At 42.7% G+C, this 19487-nt stretch overlaps 1 protein-coding gene across 1 annotated transcript in view; it reads right to left on the bottom strand.

Moving 5' to 3' along the window:
- The window catches only part of LOC139661735 (neuronal migration protein doublecortin-like), a 32008-nt gene extending 15032 nt beyond the window's left edge, over positions 1-16976 (bottom strand). Inside the window, exons 1-3 of the mRNA XM_071540298.1 lie at positions 16901-16976; positions 11885-12314; positions 7993-8333 (exon numbers count right to left, since the gene is read on the bottom strand). Coding sequence (XP_071396399.1) covers positions 7993-8333; positions 11885-12248 — 705 coding nt within the window. The 5' untranslated portion in view covers positions 12249-12314; positions 16901-16976. The remainder of the gene's footprint in view (positions 1-7992; positions 8334-11884; positions 12315-16900) is intronic.
- Between the last annotated feature and the right edge of the window lie 2511 nt (positions 16977-19487).

Here is a 19487-nt window from a genome sequence, read left to right as displayed (position 1 = left end):
ACTGAGGGGCTGGCTCCTCCCAGACTCCAGGTGCCCACCACCCTCTGTCCCACCAAGCCCATCCCTAATCTCTGCCTCACCAGCTGTCAGGACCACATGACCCCCCCAAAAAACCACCAACACACCAGCAGCCATGCAGGGACCCAGCAACTACAGCAACTGAATTATTCAGAGTTCCTCCTCCCCCAATCCTGACCAGTGGTCCACAGCCCCAGAAGCTTCATTAGGTGATGGTGGTCAAATGGAGAATACACTAATCAGGTGATCTGTTATTCTGCACTCATTCAATTAACCATCGAGAACATTAAGAGCGGCCCGTAAGTTCTATAAATCCTACAATGTCTCTCTGCAGTATTGGAAACATTTTTCTTTCCAGTCTCTTACTAAGAAACGATAAACCTCCGGGAATTACCTCAGACTGAGATCAGATGCCTCACCTTTTATGGAATTCATTCCTCAGACCATGGGGGAACAAAACGCTTGAGGCGCAGGTGAAATATATCCACACACACAATATATCCCCTCTATGAGAGTTAATATAATAGACAAATGCATTCTATGATATCCCTTTTCTCAGGTACTGTAAGCATGTTATGATGAAGAGTGCAAACAAAACAGAATAATAAACATCAGTCTATGTCAGGCTTGTAGAGAGGTAATATTTCACATTTTGGCTGTAGATGGGCATACATTTATGGGAACAACCTAGTGCAAATACAAAGTAAGGAAAATAAATCCCAGTCATTATAAACTCGGCTGACCAGTGCCAGCTGGCTTTAAAGATGTTTGTCTTACATTTTAAATGGTGGTGAAGGCAATCATTTCCAGTGTAATTCAAATAAGAGATATGGTCTTGCCAACCAGTGCCGACTTATTCTTCTATTGTAGTTTATTTTAACAATTTAGTCCGAGGAACAAAGGTTGTATTTTTATATCTCAGGTCAGATAATGGCCAAACACCATTTCCTTGGCCCAGCCCTTTATTCTTAGAGCCAAACCTAACAAGCAGCAGGAAGCATCTCCCTTTTCTTCTACAGGTCTTCATTCAGTTCATCATTTCCAGCAGCATTTCAGTTTGAGGAGAAATGAATGACTGATGACTCTCAAGGTATCTGTCTCATCTCTGCCTTCACACAGATGTGTTAATTGATCTCTGTGCACAAGCGATGCCTTTTACTGCTGAGTAACAGTGTTTTGACTCTGTCATGAACTGCGTGGCTCATCTAATCAGCACTTGTCTGACGAATGCTAAAGGCAGTGTTAACAATTAAGCAAACGGACAGTCAGTAGAACCAAATATAACAGATCACACTAATTAATGATCTGCTCTGCCCTTAAACGCACCATGAAACAAGGATTCACGATTCACAACAATTTCCTTCCGCCTCCAAACACACCAGCTAGGAATGCTACGGTATGATACTCTAAAACATAACTGCCGTGTAAAATATTTAAGCCCCTGAAAGTGAGATAGGGACAATGTAAGTGTGCACACCGCAGCATTTTCTACTTCACCATGCTTTCTCTATGTTAACAGACGATAGGACTCTAGGGAAGCTAGAGTTTACGGCTGAGCACACCAACTAAACCTTGAGGAAAGGTAGATGGGTAAAAAGACCTGCAACCCTAAACATATCCCACTATGAAAAAATGTATCACATTTAAATTCTAACTGGATGTTATATAGTCTCAACATTACTGAGCTATGCGAGAGAAAATGGGAGGATTTGAAAAAAAGATGGAAGGCTGAAAAAGAGCTAGTGCCTCATGCTCTGATGCCCTTGGGGAAACTCCCACTCCATTTCCTTCACTGTAGACACACAAACCTGATCAATATTATGGCCTCCGCACAAAACAGAGTGGAATATCCCTCCAAAGTACACACCATTTCTCCATTTTGTTTCAGTGTTGTACTGACAATACAAGAGTATAACAAACAAGCAGCTTTAAAAAGGCTTAAAACGTCATGTCACATAGTGGCAGCCCATGTATCAGTAACTCAGTTGGCAGATCTCAGAGTGGGAGAAACAAAAAAGGTCTTCAATCCGGTAAATCAAAATGAAAACAAAGCCAATGATGGGGCATCGCTAACGAGTGCATTTACACGTATGTTAACATGCCATTTATATTCGGGATACTCTTTATGAGTCGGAGAATGTAGACGCCACATCCCGTTTACAACAACCAGGATAAGCCCATATCCCAAAATATGAAAAACCAGAATATGCTAGCTGGGACATGCCGATATATATATTATTAACCGGTATATTCTGGCTTGTAAGCATCAAAAGTGAACACAGCGGGAAAACTATAGAATGTTAGACTATCTCCTTGTATACGGGTATATGAAAAAACTGGTTACAGATCGCTCCATGTAAAAGCTGTATCCTGTCTAAGACCTTAGCCAGGATACGGCTCATATTCTGAATATGAATGTGTATCTAAACGGCTCAATGGCTCAACAAGGAGCGCCTGTTTTATCACCGCTGACCTTTCTGGCCTGTCTTTATCCGACTGTGACCCTGCTTACCAGCTTCTGCACCCTAATCACCAGCCCCGTGTTAGTGTGAGCTGCACCGGATGCAGTTGGTCCACAGATGAGCCAGTCAGGCAGCAATATCTGCACAGTCATGGGGAGCAGCTGGTGCCTGATGCTGCCCCTGCCCCCGCCCCCACCCCCCCATCCCCCCCATCCCCCCATCCCCACCCCCACCCTTACCCCTCCTCCACCCCTCCCTGACCCCAAGGAAGTAGGCTTGCCATTTGGCTGACTGATGTGGCGTTAGCGTTATTAAATTGTGTTTCCTATTCTTCCCCCCAGGTTATGCTCACTTGTTGATGTGGTGTGCATGCAGGAGTGGGGAGGAGTGAGAGGGGAAGCAGACGCAGCGGATGCAAACCGGCTGACATGCCTGCTTCAGATGCTTTATCATGTGAACCACGCCCCTCTGTCAGCCTGTCTGTCTCTCTTTCGCATTGTGTGTGTGTGTGTGTGTGTGTGTGTGTGTGTGTGTGTGTGTGCGTAGTGTGTCTGCAGTGAACTGTGTTAACGGGGGAGGAACACAGAGCAGGCAGGTAGGACCCAATGTAAAGAGCACACTCAGCGTATTACAGCCATTGTCACAAACTGAATCCATCACAGCGGAGCTTATTGCCATGACAACTGCTTCTGCAGCATGGCAAAGAGCAGGCAGACTGCAAGAGCACTGATAACCAAGGAAAAGCAGGGTTTTCTTCCCTATTACCAGATGTATTTTATTTGCTATGAAGCCCTGAACCCACGCCTGTATCCATCCCCTATTCAGTCAGACTATTTTCTTACCGAGAATGATTAACTTTTAAAAGCAATTGGAATCTTTTGTTCTCCGACAATAACAGTGTGACCTTGTGCTTGGAGCATGCTTGGAGATTCAATTTATCATCTTTTGTTGACAAATCAGTTTTAAAAAAGGGACTGAAGGCAAACCTCAATTCTAACCATGTCAGAATAATGAGCACTCAAAGCATGACAGGATGCACGACAATGCAGTGGCATCGTCAAGATAATTCATAAAAACAATATCACAGTATGACTTCAGCATAAGTCACATATGAAAATGACATTTGAATTTGCCATCTATTAGACACGGACCTTCCCAGTAAGCAATTTAGATGAGCTAGAGCTAGTAGTGGAAGTACGATGCAAATCAGAGAGCCATTCTCTTCCGCAGACACCTCTATCAAAAGGAATGAATACAAAATGGCTGCCGGCAATTAAATAAACTCTCTCTCATTTAATGTAGCCTTTAGAGGAGGTGAGGGCAAATCAAGAAATGTAGTCATTTTGAGACGCGAGGAATAATTACTCCCCATCAGTGAATATAAAATGATCCTAATTTGCTTTAAGAATGGAAAATGCCTCCTGAATCCACTGGCCCCACCCTTCTCGATTGAAGTGAAAAGCAGCAGCATTTGAGGGGAAAATGGGAGTGATTTCGCTCACGCTGACAAAGACAGGAGGGTTTGGTTGTCTTTAGAGTCTACACAGCACTAAAGAGTGGCAAAGCCAGTGATCAAGGGAAGAAAAAAAAATCAAAGGATGAAAAGTAGCCATTTTATAAATGCTACAAAGCACCCTCTAAATCACCTCTTATCTCTCTTACACTGAAAATATACATACACACCCTGAGGACCGCCATGCCTCCAGTTCACACCTACACAGACCTGAACGTACACAGAAACATGACAGGTGATTTTCAAATCGAAAAGGCTCACATAGATAGTAAACTCTCACACCCACTACAGGATGTGGTAACTGACAGACCAGTCCACACCAGCTGGGCTCTCTTTGTGCCTGGGATGTGGTCTCCTAGCAACCGGTCCCAGCAGCTATCGCAATGGAATGGGAAGAGGAGGATCGGTGCAGAGTCAGGGAGGGGCGGGCACTGCATCAATATTGCCTCTACCATATCACCTCCACCACAGAGCAGCTGCAGTCTGCAGCCTTCTCCGCCTCTGCACACAAAGACACCCCAATAATGCACGCAACGCAGCGTTTCTGCACATTTCTGTGCATTACAATGACACTCAGAATCCTCAACACAAGTCGGAGATCAATCAAGGCTAATTACCATGAGGTTAATTTATCTACGGTGATGACACGAGCAGAATCAATATGCTCGGATATGGGGTAGTTACTGTAGCATATGGTGGTTATTAAAATCACTTGTGGAAATAAGTTAGCATTAAAAATGCATGGCACGGCAAAAAAAAAAAAAAAAAATTATATATATATATATTTCTGAGCGAGGGAGAGGGGCAGACAGAGGAACCAAAGCTAACCACAACCCAACCACAGAGAAAAATACACACTCAAATATAAAAAGCACAGACAAAATATGATGACAACCATACTGCAACCATTGAAAGAAGGTGCAGTGACTTCCAATATCCAAACATCTTAACAAGTGTTTCTGTGAAAAAAGGAAGAAAAAACAGTAAAAAAAAAAAAAAAAAAACCTAGGGCAGCCAGACTACGCCCCTGGGAGAGGGCATTAAAATCAAATTCGCCATTTATCATTTGAGTGCAGCTCCCCTCCTCCAAGAGACTGTGATGCTGGCCTTGTAGTAAGCATATTAATAGAGAGGAAAAAACTGAAGGAGCGCAACACCTAAAAGGGGCTGAACACGGCATGGCCCCCAGTCCTTCTGTAATGAATAATATAAGAGAGGTCCCTGCACGAGGATTAGTGAACATTTAACCATATCAAAGAGACGGGACTGAGGAACAGATGTACATGTTCATATCCACACATGCTTTCACGTCCGCTCCACCACAGCCCTGCCTCCCTTCATTAACCATGCTTCACAATAGCCTGTGAAGCATCGCCACAGTTGTTTGGCCCATACAGTAAATTACAGGTGTGATTGTGTGGGACTGAATCTGAATCTGAAGCAGGGCATTGCTAAAAAAAAAAAAAAAAGACCATGCTTGCTTATTATTCCCTGGATAACTACAGGCTGAGAAAAATAGAAAACTATTGAAAAAATGATTAAATGAAAAAACAGATCTGTATTTTCAGCAGCAAAGGTAAAATAAAACAAATTTGAAAAAAAAAACCATAATTTTCCATCTGCAAACTATGCCTTCTGAGGATCTTTGTTTGTCACAATCTACTGTAGACTAATTTTGACACAGAAGCTCTATCCATATCCATCTCAGTCCTGTTTGAACACATCCATCACTCACATTTTGTCTATTACATTACTATAAAGGAGCACACACAATATTAAGGGCACTGTCCAACACCCATCCCACAGACCTTTTCACATCCTTCCAGGTGGGTGACCCTGGTGGCTGTGGTTCTCCCTCAAGACAGCTCCAGTAAAGCATGAACATGAATAAAACATGCTGTCCTTTTAGCTTAGCCCTTGTGTTGAGAAAACAATGAGTCTTCCCCAGGGGTGACTTTTAGGCAAAGTTAAAGCGTGGAAGTGTGCCTCGTATGGATCGTTTGATTACCTCTCGCCATTCTTGGGCTTTTGCCTCAGCTGACTGTATGTCCTCTAGTGAATGAGTGAGTGAGTTTGCACAATCTGGCACTTTGGCTTTCAAAGCGAGAAGCTCCAGAGTGACTGCTGCTGCTTCTGCCGCTGACAATCTGCAGTTGCTTGTGTTAAAAAGGCAAAACTTCTGTTCTTTCCAAACTTGTTTATGATACAATCATGACTTTCAGGACTGCCTTTATTAATGCAAGGCTGATTGTGGCAATAGCTTGACCACATTTATGTTTGGTAATGTTGCAGTAGTGAAATCGATAAAAAAAAAACCTTGTGGCGCATTCACTTTGTGTTAAAACAGATCTTGATTTTTCGTTCAGGAGAGACTGTTTTTTCTTTAATCTCAAAATTCACTGTATATTGCTGTAGGTGTGATTTCAATATAAGTCTTTTTTGTTCATACCCACTGATTTTTCTTCTCATGGGGCTTCCTGTGCCCTGGATTCGGTTTGGCTAAAACCACCTATGGATCGCTGAACTGAACACAAGAGAGTACTCAAGGTTGCTCAGGACACTTTCACCCTTTGTGCTATGGCTTCTGTTATATTAACCAAGACATGCCCTATTTTAACACATTAACATGCAGCGTCTACATAGCATAGCCTGACAGTGGGAGTTCATGATGAAACTCTAGATGTGTAAGTGTCTTTGACGGATCGATCGACCTCGGGACTGTGTGATGTCTCTGAAGTCAGTCCGGCTTTTGCTACATTCAGAAGAAGCTGATCCTTTTAATCTGAGTCTTCAGCATTATTTCCAAACATTCCCCCCCCACCAACCTCAAAGTGGGTGTGTCTCAGCATGCAGATACTACAAAAGAGATACCAGTCACAACCTCAGTTTTCCAGATAACACCTCATATCCAAGTTAATGTCTGGATAAGCTGCTTAATGTGCGTATCGCACTCACAAAATATTCTTACACACATGAATAAAAGGAACATTCCCAGCATTATCATAGAAACTGAGCTTCCGCAGATCGCAAAAACCAAGAGTAGCCAGAGAGGAATAAGACGCAAGCCTCGATATCCCAGCTAATATTGGTATCGGTGTGTATGTTAACACACTCAGCGAGGTGTTTCATGACCCATATTATCAGTGCTTTTTCTAAAACACCAGCTTGCACCATCCCAAATGGGCTAACAATAGGCAACAAGGTGCAAGGATCAAACATAACAATAAAGGGCTTGGCCCTGTGTACACTGACTGAACACCATAGTGGGTGGAAGACAGCACTTCCCAAGACTTTTGAGTCTTTGAAACAAAGATGGACTCAGAATTACCAATGGCCTAAAAAGTAACTCCATGACAAAGGCTGATGGACAAGACAGCAATGACTGGAACAACAAAGTAGGAGAATGCGTTGCGTGAGAAACTGAAAGTCAGAATAAAGACTGTGACAATGAAGGTCACTGTGTAAAGAGAAGTTGTTCTCATGGATTTCTTGTTCCTGTCATCATTGACTGAGGGCAAGAGTCAACAATAACATTTTGTTCTCTACCTACCATGACCATTTTGAAAGCGATCTAATCAGTCTTTTCTAGAGAGAAATTTACATGAGCTTTTATTTATTTTTTACATATCAAAGTAAATCATATTTGTTTTCCTCCTTTGATCCTGCCGATAGTTGCCTGGGTGTGGGTGGATGTATGAATGTGTAATTGTCCTGAAGCCTGACCACAGATTTTACTATTGTGCCGCTTTGCTCACATACTACCTTTATTCTTGTTTTCCCTATTATGAAAATATATGTTGCGTGATGGAGACAAAAGAACTATTAGTGTGTCATTATATGTGAACTACATGCAGAAGCTTTGAATTTTTCATTTGCATTGGTCAGTTTATTCTTAACACATTGAGTTAAGTTTTCCAGCATTGATCATATCCGATCCGATGCGATCTTCTGTCTGATCTGAGAACACGAAGTGAGGCCGTAGTTCAGAATGAGTCATACCTGCTTTCCATCCAGTGTGTAGATCCTCTTGACCACGCCACTTTCCAGCTTGATGGCCTCTGTGATGTCGGTGAGCACCTGCTCGAAGGAGTGTGCCGTCTTCTTGTTGAGCAGGACGCGCACGGCCTTGCGTGGCTTCACGCCGCTGCGCATCACCGTCACCAGCTTGGGCCGAACAAAGTCCTTGGTCTCTCTGGCCTCGCCGGCAGCCTTGGCGGCCAGGGACTGCATGTTCTTCTGGCTGGCCGAGGCCTTTACATTCACGGACCAGTTGGGGTTGACGTTCTTCGTGTAGTCGACCTTCTTGTAGAAGTTCTCTGATGCGCAGACATAGCTCTCCCCTGAGACAGCAGAGAGAAATCGGGTTAGTGCGTTGTAATGTGATGAGCCATTCAACTTGGTTTGACACCTGAGAAGCCCCAGTAGCGTCAAACTCAATGAGGAAATATTTGTACCAACAGGAACTAGAGTTATGTGAGACACTAGGACCAGTGGGAGAAACGATCTCTAGGATTTCACGACCATCTCAAATATCACATTATGGGCAATCTAATTTGTTGCTTTGGAAAGAAAGAAAACATAACACATACTTAGGGTAAACATTGGTTGAAGATACCTAAAAAATTGTTGAGGATGGAAACAAACTAATCGAGTTTCATGTTCATATTTACTGAATAGACTATCCTACGCTATAAAATCTGTGTAAACAATGCATTTCCTTCACTGAAGCCATGAATTACACCTGAAGTGATGGTATAACAACCATTGGCAATGTGATAATCAAATTCTGCTGTAGCTCGCAGTGGCACATGTACATGTCTGGTGTTTGAAGAAAAGAGAGGATCTTAAGCTTCAAGGTTTTCCCATGAGAGCACAGCGCAGATGAGTCTCACACTACGCTGCTTCACAGTACAGTGGCACATCCTCACACTTTAAATATTGCTTGTTTTTTCCTGGAGAGTAAAGCATATATCCCTAGGCTCGGCCATGCTCGCACAATGACAGTCCTCCTTCCAGATAAAGCATAGCTTTCTCCTGTAAGAATTATCCCATCAAGTAAGTCTTAACGTTGGACATTAAGGGAGGATTCCTGTCATGAAGACATACTCGGGTGGTATGGCTACCAGATCAGACTGAAATCATGTCACTAAGCATTCCTTAGCGGTGTGGGTTTTCCCAACAACACGCTGTCGGGGGCATAAATAAGAAAACGTGCTCCAGCCACACCTCAAATCACTTTTCCTAAAACCACACATCTTTCCTCTAATCCTTCAACTAATCTTTTTCTGCTTCCGTCTACAGTACATCTCCATTTTCCACCCTCCATTCAGCACCTCTGATTGTGCTGCTCTTGTTCAGCGGGTGAGAGACAGGGAGAGGAGCTGAAGTGCAGACAAAGGGTAGCAGGGGGAAGAGACAGAGAGAGACAGACAGACAGTTTGGCAAAGGGGGAATCCAGAGGGCATCAATTAGGCCAAATGTAGAGAAATTACGGCACAGACAAAGGCACTAAAAGGGGATAATACAGTGCAGGGGAGATTGAGTAATTAATTACACCCCCCCCAAGAGGAAGTACAGTGAGGTACACCCCCCCCCCCCCAAAACCCAACACACACACACACGTACATACACAGTCAGACTCTATGCCCAGACACACACTCTTCCTCTCCCATAGAGTGGTGCACCTTCCACTGTTCCCATCCTGCACCCACCACACACACATGCAGAAGAGCACTTAGGAAATAGAGGTGTGTGCGTGTGCCCATTTCCTAAGCAGCTCAAATAGAAGAGATGATCACTTCATTTTGAACAAATTAAGCTTGGGTTTATCTTTTTGCTTCATTTGCTTTAACCAAGCTCACCCCATCCACCTCACCCCGCTTCCTTGGGGTGCGATTTCATTCAGTAATGTTTCTCAGAAAGAAGTAATGTTTCTCAGAAGATGAATCAGGACCCAAAGTTGGGTTTGTGGCAAGATTAGAGCATCGTTATGGCATTCCTACTTCTGTGCAATGTAAAATTTGGTGAACAAAAGCCTTTTCTTCCTTGCAGTTTTAGTAGCCTAAAAAAGGGTTGATTTTGTTGCATTAGTTTACAAAATAGCCCTCAAAAATCTTTTTGAGGGATATTTTTGGATCGTTGGGTCTCGAGACAATTTTTCTGTCCCTTGTTTATAGGCTTGAACCAGCACTGCTTTAAATGGTCCTAAAGCAGTTTGGGACAACATCCATGCTGCAAACTGGCCATGGGTGTCGAAACAATGATGGAGGACATATATCCAGACCTAAACTGTATTTAAGTAACATCGTTGTCCTCAGAAAACACAAGTTCAGCATCAATATTACAGAGCTAGCAGGTTGAACCAACCTCATCCCACCAAAAAAAGAACTGTCACTGTTACAAAATTGTCACTGTCTTGTGAGCAAACTGACAGGTCAGCCTTTCATGCAGGCAGGCGAACGCATGGATCAACCAGTCAAATCCCGTGCAATGATTTCATTCAAACAGAAAGAAGGACTCCAAAGCGGCTTTGGAGGCTTGGCAGCATGAATTTGTCTCTAAGGCAGTTAAATTACTTCTTATTCTGATGAGCCTTCCGATGCTGAATGTAGCCGACTACTTTCTATCCTATAAATCATAAATCTGCCTGATCGTACACTGCATCAGCGTTAGAGGCAGCTGCATATGAAGTTGCCTAAAGCAGACAGAAGCACAACAGAGCTTCCCAGGCAGCAACAATATGAAATAGCATGGCAGGGTGTAAAACTAGCCTATTGCTGAATGAAATGATGATACAATCATCATTATCTTACAATCACTTAGTCATTTAAAAAGGTCAGTAATGCAAGCTGTTTGCACAAAGCCAAGGCCAGATACTGTAGCTGAGGTTAGCTATTTTAGCTGGTTATCTTACCTGCCAAATGACAAGAGGAACAGTTTGCATGCCTCCAAAAAATAACTATATTACAAGGATTTACTCTTTAGAGCTTTTTTTTTTGCACAACATTGCACAGCTCCTGCTCTCATGGTGAGTAGGCTGAGCTGTTTGACTGTAAGGTAACAATGCTGATAAGTCACCTTTTAGGGCAAACCCTGGTTGTGTGGGTAGTCGTTCATTACAGTATATTGTTAAGAGTAAGCTTTTAGAAGCTTATACATGTTACAAGGACTCAATTAATATTGCTTTTTAGTGAAAATTGCCTCCAAAGTTCCATTGTGAAGTAGTAAAAAACAAACTGGTGCATCACATACAGTACAGTATGTCTTCTCAGTCACTTGTAGTCTATGTGGCACACAACACGACAAAAGATGAATCTCAAAGATCTTCTTAATCTTCAGCATTAAATTTACCCAGTATAATATAATTCTTTCTACTTATCAGAGGCACATAATTGAGATAATTTCATTTCTGTCTCCAGAGTAGCACTCACAAACATACACAGTAATTCCGGCCTGGTCATAGTCATTCATCATCAAAATTGCCCTTCAATTACTTATCTCCTGCTCACTGAATAGCATTTAGCAATGTAGCAGACAGAATCACCACAACTGTGGTTACTCAAAATATATTGACCACACTACTGCTCTAGTCCAAAGTAATTCTTCAGATTAGAAGTTGATACATCATAGGAAGAGATTACAGGAGTCTAGACCAAACAGATAAGACTCCTAATCTCAGAGTAGTGGAAATGTTATGCTTCTAAATCTTAATCTCAGCATAGACACCGATTTAAAACTGCAGATCTTCTTTAACATGGTGGACTGTGATATCTCAATTCAATCTCACATAGATCTATTGTAGAATGAAGAGTATAATCACCTAACTCCTTAAGAAATTGCATAAAACTACAGATATCATAACCACTTGGTAGAGCTATACAACTCGACTTACCTTCCTCTAGGTCATCCATGGACGCGATCTTGCGTGTGCCATCAATAGTGAAGATGAAGCGGACACCCTGCGGCAGGTTGATGTGGTCAGACAGCGAGCGTGTGAGGTCAGCCAGGAGAGCGTCGAAGGTGCGGAAACGGTCGACGGCCACGGCGTACACGATGCCCTTGAAGTAGCGGTCTCCATTGCGGTAGAAGCGCACCTTTTTGGCCTTCTTCTCGTTGGTGAGGGCCTGGAGAGTGCGCGTGCGGTAGAAGCTGCAGTGGGCGCTGTGGGTGGGGCTGGGGAGTCCGTTCATGCGCCCGCCACGTGGAGTACGGGATGCCTTGTCTCGCTCGTCAAAATGTCCAAAGTCTAGCTCCATGATGGCTGAAACTGGTGATGGTTTGTGACAGATGTGTGGTGGTGGTGGTGATCAGCTCCGGGGAGTCTGGCAAAAAAGGGGAAAAGAATACAGAGTAAAAATCATGGTCTGACATCAAAGACTGACGAAATGATTACTGACAGAAATAGACCATTTTTGGCAACAGTAAATTCAATCAGAAGTCAGTGTCCATCACAACACCTGCATGAGTTGTTAATACGGACTTGGTGTTCATTCATTTTTATGGTGGACACCAAACAGCTGTCAGTTGGACTTCATTAGGATGTGAATTCTACAAATCTGCCATGAGAATAATGGTTTCATCTGCATACAGAATGAGAGGTTGCACCAATTATTTTAAGTGAGACTAGGACTGTTTTAGATGCACTGGTCTTTGGGCTCAAAATGTGAAAGATTAGCAGTAAGACTGGACATCCTTGTCTCAAACAGCGATGTATCCCAACCACTTCAAAGAATATTGACACTGTGCACACTTGGATTGATGGATTAGCGTTCAAAAAACTTTTTTTTTTTTTAATCCAGGTTGCCTTTAAACCAGGAGAGTTACAATTGTATTTCAGCCCTTGAACTCCTATTGTGTTGAATAAAAAAAAGGGTTTTCAGCCCTTACAGAGCTTCAGCCCCTGATAATTAAAATAGCCTAAAAGCCCTGCACTAAATATTCAACTTTAGCAGAGCCAGAGGCCTCCGCACCTTGGAGGCTTCTGCAGATCCGATGCCCCTGGGCACCAGATGGGGAATTTGTCACTAGGTGCTTTGATGTCATGATGACAATAAGTTATGTCCTCTTATTTCTTAATGTCATATTTAAATAATCAGAAGGCCAGAGTTGTGCCTCACTGGGGAAATGTAACAGAATTAGGCGTGTTAAAATAGGATTAGGCACAGAGCTGGGAATCAAGAGGGCTGACTGGCTGACTGGCTGACTGACTGACTGATGGACTGACGGACAGACAGTAACTAGGTTTCCCATTGACCCAGATTTGATTAACAAACGCAATGTCACAAAAAATGATTACATCCTGCCTAATGAAAACCCATGGTTATTGGAGGAATTTTTTTAAGTGAAAAAGAAGTTGTTTGTTAGGAGTAGAGTTATTAGAATTCTTTTGACTAAGATAAATCCATAAATGACCTTTCTAATGCACATAAAGAGAGCCAGACCTAGACTTGAAAATAATTTTAATATGATTAAACTACATGAAATAAGGTGACCGTTTTGCTGGCCTTACTTGATTAAGACTAGAATCCAGTGTGACATGTGGTAAGTTGCATATGTCTCTACCTCTTAAGTCGCAGCATCAGCATTAGGCCTAAATACACCTGTGAACAGTTGCCTACACAAATCAGTAATTGGCACCTGGCCAGCTTGCAAAGTGCAATGGCACTGCACTTTCTTGAGGGAACAGGTACACAGGGAATAGAGAAAAAAAAAATCCTTAAAAGGGTCGTGTGATAGAACTGTTTAATTGTTGGTTTCGACATTCAAAAGTGATTAAGCCCCAAAATCTCCAGGAACCAAGTGATGATGACATGGCAAAACTCTCTAGCAGATGCTGTTGCGATGGATTGGCACATGACAGGCTGAACTGTATGGGCCACTCACGTCAGGATGTGCTTTTGTAAAGTTTCTTTTCTCTGATGCCTATAAATTATTAAGCATACATAATTACAAATTCCAGATTCAACAAACCTATAGATCCCTTGCGTCAACTATAGATCTATAATCAACTACAGATGTCCCTCACCCATATTGGCTCTTTGTTGTAGTAGAGCTACCTACATTTTGCTTTTGCAGGTCAGGGCGAACAGGCTGTGGCCAGTTCATTATGGTCTAAAACCTATTGTTCTACATTTGAAACAGCTGAACCATGCAAATTCTGGTTTGCATTCCCACTATATTAGGGGTATGAGGTTAGATTCATTGATCAAAATGATTATTGGGCTATGAGATAAAATCAACTATTTAAATGATATTCAAACCCTTGGCTCTGTATATAGCTACACAATTATTAGATTTGGCATTACATCAGTGCTTATCAGTTTGATTATCAGCGAGGCTGAATTCCCCTCTCTAGAATAAACACGCAACAGTAATCTGCCATGCCACTAGTGTATCACTCCACTTACCAAATTTGGGGATGCAATGATACCAACCCTGGTATCAGTATCAGGCTGGTAACAATTTTAAATAGGGTATGGGTATTGTACTGTATAATAAAAATGAATTTGATACTAAGAGATGTATGTAACATGGCAGAAATGTGCCAAGTAACTTTCTACCCTTTTCATACATAGAAGGATGTTAGATCTCAGTCATTTTGGCCTGTCCCAACCTAATGATCTACATCTACACTGTTCAGTAAAAGTAATGGATTTGATAAGTACAGTGTTTAAGTACTTAGATGTTCTACAGCTGGAAATGGTTTCAGGAGGTTTTAAGTGTTACCAGTGCATCCCTTCCCAAATTCATGTCCAATTTCACCACATTAAGACTGGAATGACATGAAGCTTTCATCACTATTGGGGAGGTGTCAGCTCTGACTTTGCTCCCTATACATTATGGATATTTGACTAACATTGTTACCAGCTATCACTTCATCCTGCTTCTTAGAAATGGTGTGACGGGAACTGGCTCAGCCATTTCATGGTACGATTTACACCAGGGGATGCAATGAGTCAGTGGATAGGCCAAGGACTGGACTGGAGTAGCTTTTCTATTTAAAGCCTGGTCACTTCCTGCTAAACCCCCACCTGGTGGCTGTGACCACACCTCAGTCCTCAATAGCCACAAAAAGTGATTGAACCAAACCTTTCAACCAACACTGATACACACCCATGAACACCCACACCCACCCACACACACACACAAAAGAGGAAATGATCTATAGGAAACTATCTGTACACAGTTTAAAGCCCCGCTCCAGTGACATAATCTCCTCATTCAAATATTTTTTTTTCTTTAAAACTAAAAAGTGATGTCACAATTACAATCAAAATGTCAAAATGAGGCCAAGATGTACAGAGGGGATACACAGTGACGTCTGTCACTTGTTACTTCTATGCTGCCTTGTAAACTGATACGTTTGCAAGACTTGCTAGAAGATCTGGTGACTGGGTTTTGACCACAACTCAAGGTGGCTTGTTAAAAGGACAACACCTATGTTCTGTGGGCTCTAAGTTGCTCTTGCCTTGATGGGCTTTAATACAGTCACACCATTGTATTTTTCACCATATTTGGCACCATATTTGTAGCAATGTTCTATCAATTTGCCAGTGACATAGGCTTCCAGTGCATCTGAAAGTAAACCTTTAACACCTTAAAACCTCACAAAAAATCTCCATGCAAACCTCTGGTGCCACGTTCTGCAGAAAATGTGTTCCATTGTGCCTATGCATGAAAAGCAATGAATCACACAATGCCTAATAATGCTCATTTGCCCATTTCTAATCCTTCATGGCTCAATGCCATATATATTTCACCACAATGACAAACGGAGGGCATTAAAATAGATAGAAACATATTGTCGCCACCCATACATGTGCCTGGGCCTTCCAATCCCCTGCTGTCTCCTGGCTCTGGCTGGGTTTTATGACATTCAGGGATAGGGATAGGGGTGGGACTTCTGTGGAATGGGTGCTCCTCGGCTGACAAAGGCCAGGTTTCAAGCCCATCTGCTGCACTAATGGGCAGAGCTAACAGTGACCCTTCCCCACCGGAGCATCAACTAGGACAGTCCATTGTCTCAAACAGGGTGCCTTCGGTGTGACATCACCGTCACTGCTGCCGCTAGCTGTAGCAGCAGCCTGCTCATTCTCCAGGACTGACTGCATAAGTCAAGAAAGTACATCTTCTCAAGGGAAGTAACTGTAATATCCTGCTTTCTTTATGGTCAGAACACTATACCAGAGGTTAGTAGTATCATATGTTAGTAGTACTGAACTATATTGATCTCATCCATTATTATCATGATTATCTTTTTCATCATGATTGATTGATACAGTGTATAGACTTCCATCAATAGAGGGGGAAAAAATCACCATTAGAACATAAGCATATAGGGCATGCTCCCAAATCAAATCCTGCCCTGAGCATCAGACAGCAATGCAGTTGCACTGCGTGGTAGCATGACATTTTTGTCTGGTTCTGTGTTACTGACAGAGCCACCCACACAACAGCCCAGTGACTACACACTCCCAAAAGACCAGCATCACATTATGACTGTCCAGTCATCTTCATCAAGGCTCATCTGTCATATCTAAGAACACTAAGCCACTCTGAGGTAGCTATAAGCCTTATTGAAAAAGGAAAAAAAAAGTTTTTTGGCACCACACTTCTCAATTTCAGGTGATGAGGATGGATCAGTGCGGTCACACGGCAGAGGCCACCGGGTTTTAGGTTTTAACGCAAGTTTTTAGAAATAGGGTTGGGTGTGCGCACACCTACCCACAAACCACCTGCTCAATGGCCCCACATCTCTGTGCAGCAGAAGAAATCCTAAACATTGCTCCATACTCAAATAACTACAATGACATCTCAACCTTGCCCACTCCGAGGCGAAAACATTTACATTTCATTTTTCTTTGAATCAGTAAAGTATGAGACTAATCCCACCCGGTAAGAGACTCACCTGCGTCGCTGCTTGCGGAGTGAAGGGAGTGGGTGTCGATGCTGCAGGATAGCGGCACGCCGTCTCTCCCCTCGCCTTTGTCTGCTTCAGTCTGAGAGCCGAGCCGCTGCCTGCCTCACTAGAGCAGCCACTGGGTCCTAAAGCCAACGAGCCTTGGACCCGCCCACCATGAAAATACTGAGCCCAGTATGGGCTGGGGTGGAGCTGACATCACTCTCTCACCCCAAGGTAAATGTACAGTGAAACCTTCCTTGATTTGAAATCGACTGTTATGTCTCATTTAATGGCCCCTGAAAGATTATAGGGTGTGGATGTGTGGGGAATGGGGCCAGTGTGTGTGTGTGTGTGTGTGTGTGTGTGTGTGTGTGTGTGTGTGTGTGTGTGTGTGTGTGTGTGTATGTGCTACAGGGTCCTAAAGCTAACCACTGCTGGACCCCATCCATCATGGCAACATCATGGTCTGAGGTGGAACTGATTTTACTTTCTGACCAAAGGTGAATTTGAAACCCTCCTTGAATTCCTCCAGGACTCACTCACAGATTACTTTCAGCTCCTGACTTTGTTATTTTGTTATCACCTAGAAAAATGTGTCTGTGTGTGTGTCTGTGTGAGTGTCTGTGTGAGTGTCTGTGTGTAATCAACTGAGTCTAAATCATCACGAGTGTATCCCTTTGAGAGAAAGCACAGTTGGTACTCTGGGTCTGGTGGAGCTCTTTGTTGAGAGGAGATAAAAGCTTGAACACCTCAGTGCTTGTGTCTCACCTCCCTTTCTAGTTTCCTTTGGCAGGCCATGTTTTAAAGGGACATTTCACTCTAGGGTATAACATTATACTTATTATTTTTACTGTGAATACCTCTATGGGAGATCAAGAACGGATGGAGATCATGTATGGAGACGCATATTCAGCATTACCTCCTTACTTTTATTTTGAACACCTAGTCTGAAAATTTTACTTTTCACACAGCTACAACAAAGGAAAAGCAGATCAAGGTAACTGTATTTTATTCTGTGGATCATACTTTTCAAGAAGTAATTTCACATTTGCAATTACTGTTATTGAGAATTGGAGGGGGGAAAAAAAGCCTGATGTTGCTGCTCTTAATCTCCAAGGCAGCTAATGTTTGAGGTGGACTGCTCCTGAACTTGTGAGGAGTTGTGATGAAAAGTGAATGATGATCCAAGGTTAAATATCACTCTATGGACAGGCTCTCACGATTGGGATGTCCACATTTGTCAACCTCATGGCTATGTAACCTATTTCAATGAAAAGACTATGTGCTGTAGTCATTGTAGTATGGTGTTGATTTCAACCTCTGGCAAGCTCGTGGAGGCTCCTCGGGTAGCGTCATACATAGGAAACGTACTTGGAAGATGTCACAAGATACTCCCAATAGGCCGGCATGTGCCAAGAAAAAGAAAAATGTAATGTCAGACCAGGCATCATTAAAACAACAATCTCCATTGTTGTGAAACTTGAGCAGCAGTGACTTGTGGGCCTCAAAACTAGGCCAAAATACAAATGTATAATGTTCCCTAAAACTCATCTCTGGTGTAGTGCTTGAACAGTAGAGACTGCAGGGCAAACAGGAAGAGAGCCTGTGTGTTTTTCCCCCAACTATCTAACTTTGTAATCCTGATATACTTTATCTCAAAGTGCATGCTGACAACACGCTAGTCAGGAAATGATTTTCAGTATACCTTGTACAACAAACAAATGAGTAGTGACGGTGGCCATTAGTAGGCCTACCAAGGAAGCACCAATCTATCCGACCACGTCATGATTTTATTTATTCTCTTGGCTCTATTGATGCACAAAAGGAGAGTGTATGGGACAGAGTTTCTTGGCCTGAATGTTTCTTTAATCTTCCTCTGTCGATTCTGTCTCAGATTTGGGGTTTTTATATAAATCCCATTGGACTTTGTGGATTCAGAATTACAATCAGAATCAGTTTTATTGGCCAAGTAAGCTTGCATAAACAATGAATTCAGCTTTATGGATTGCTCACATTAAATAGAACATTACACAAAATTCTAAAAGTAGTACATATAAAATAGAAATTTAGGAAATAGGTCTCTTTTCTATCCAATATGCACACGGTTTCACGTGGGATTTCAACTGCCAGAGGCATGAGGTTAAGGACAAAGAAAAATGATTTATACCATGGTATGTTCATTAATTAATTTTGTGTTCTAATATGACACCAAAGACATATTAAGAGTATCTTTTCCTCCACTTCTTTAAAAGAGAAAACAATAATGGATAACATGTTTTCTTTTTTAAAGAGCTAACAAAAGAACAGAGCTAACTCTTTTCACGGGAGGCCGCTCTCTTTGTCAACTATTCCTCTCCCCTCAGGCGTAAAAGCTTCACTTTTATACTCAGCTGTTGCCACATTCTGCAGCCTCTCCTTTGCATGTCATGCATAACTCTAATTCACTGTGATCTCTGGCTCCTCTGCACCTCCCTGGGTGAGCTCCCCGAGGGCCGCTGCCCACTGTCTGCAGCCTGACAGGGGGAGAAGGAGGGGAGGGCGTCCATGCGGGGGGTTACTTTAGCTGGTTGAAGAGGGGCAGATTTGGATATTG

The sequence above is a fragment of the Centroberyx affinis genome, unplaced genomic scaffold (assembly GCF_046629955.1).
Source record: "Centroberyx affinis isolate AG114_WGS23_722 - 3 ecotype Tasmania unplaced genomic scaffold, CSIRO-AGI_Caff_v1 ptg003599l_1, whole genome shotgun sequence".
NCBI classification, from domain to species: Eukaryota; Metazoa; Chordata; class Actinopteri; order Beryciformes; family Berycidae; genus Centroberyx; species Centroberyx affinis.
Note: the sequence above shows the minus strand (reverse complement) of the source record. Positions and strands in the feature narration are given on the sequence as shown.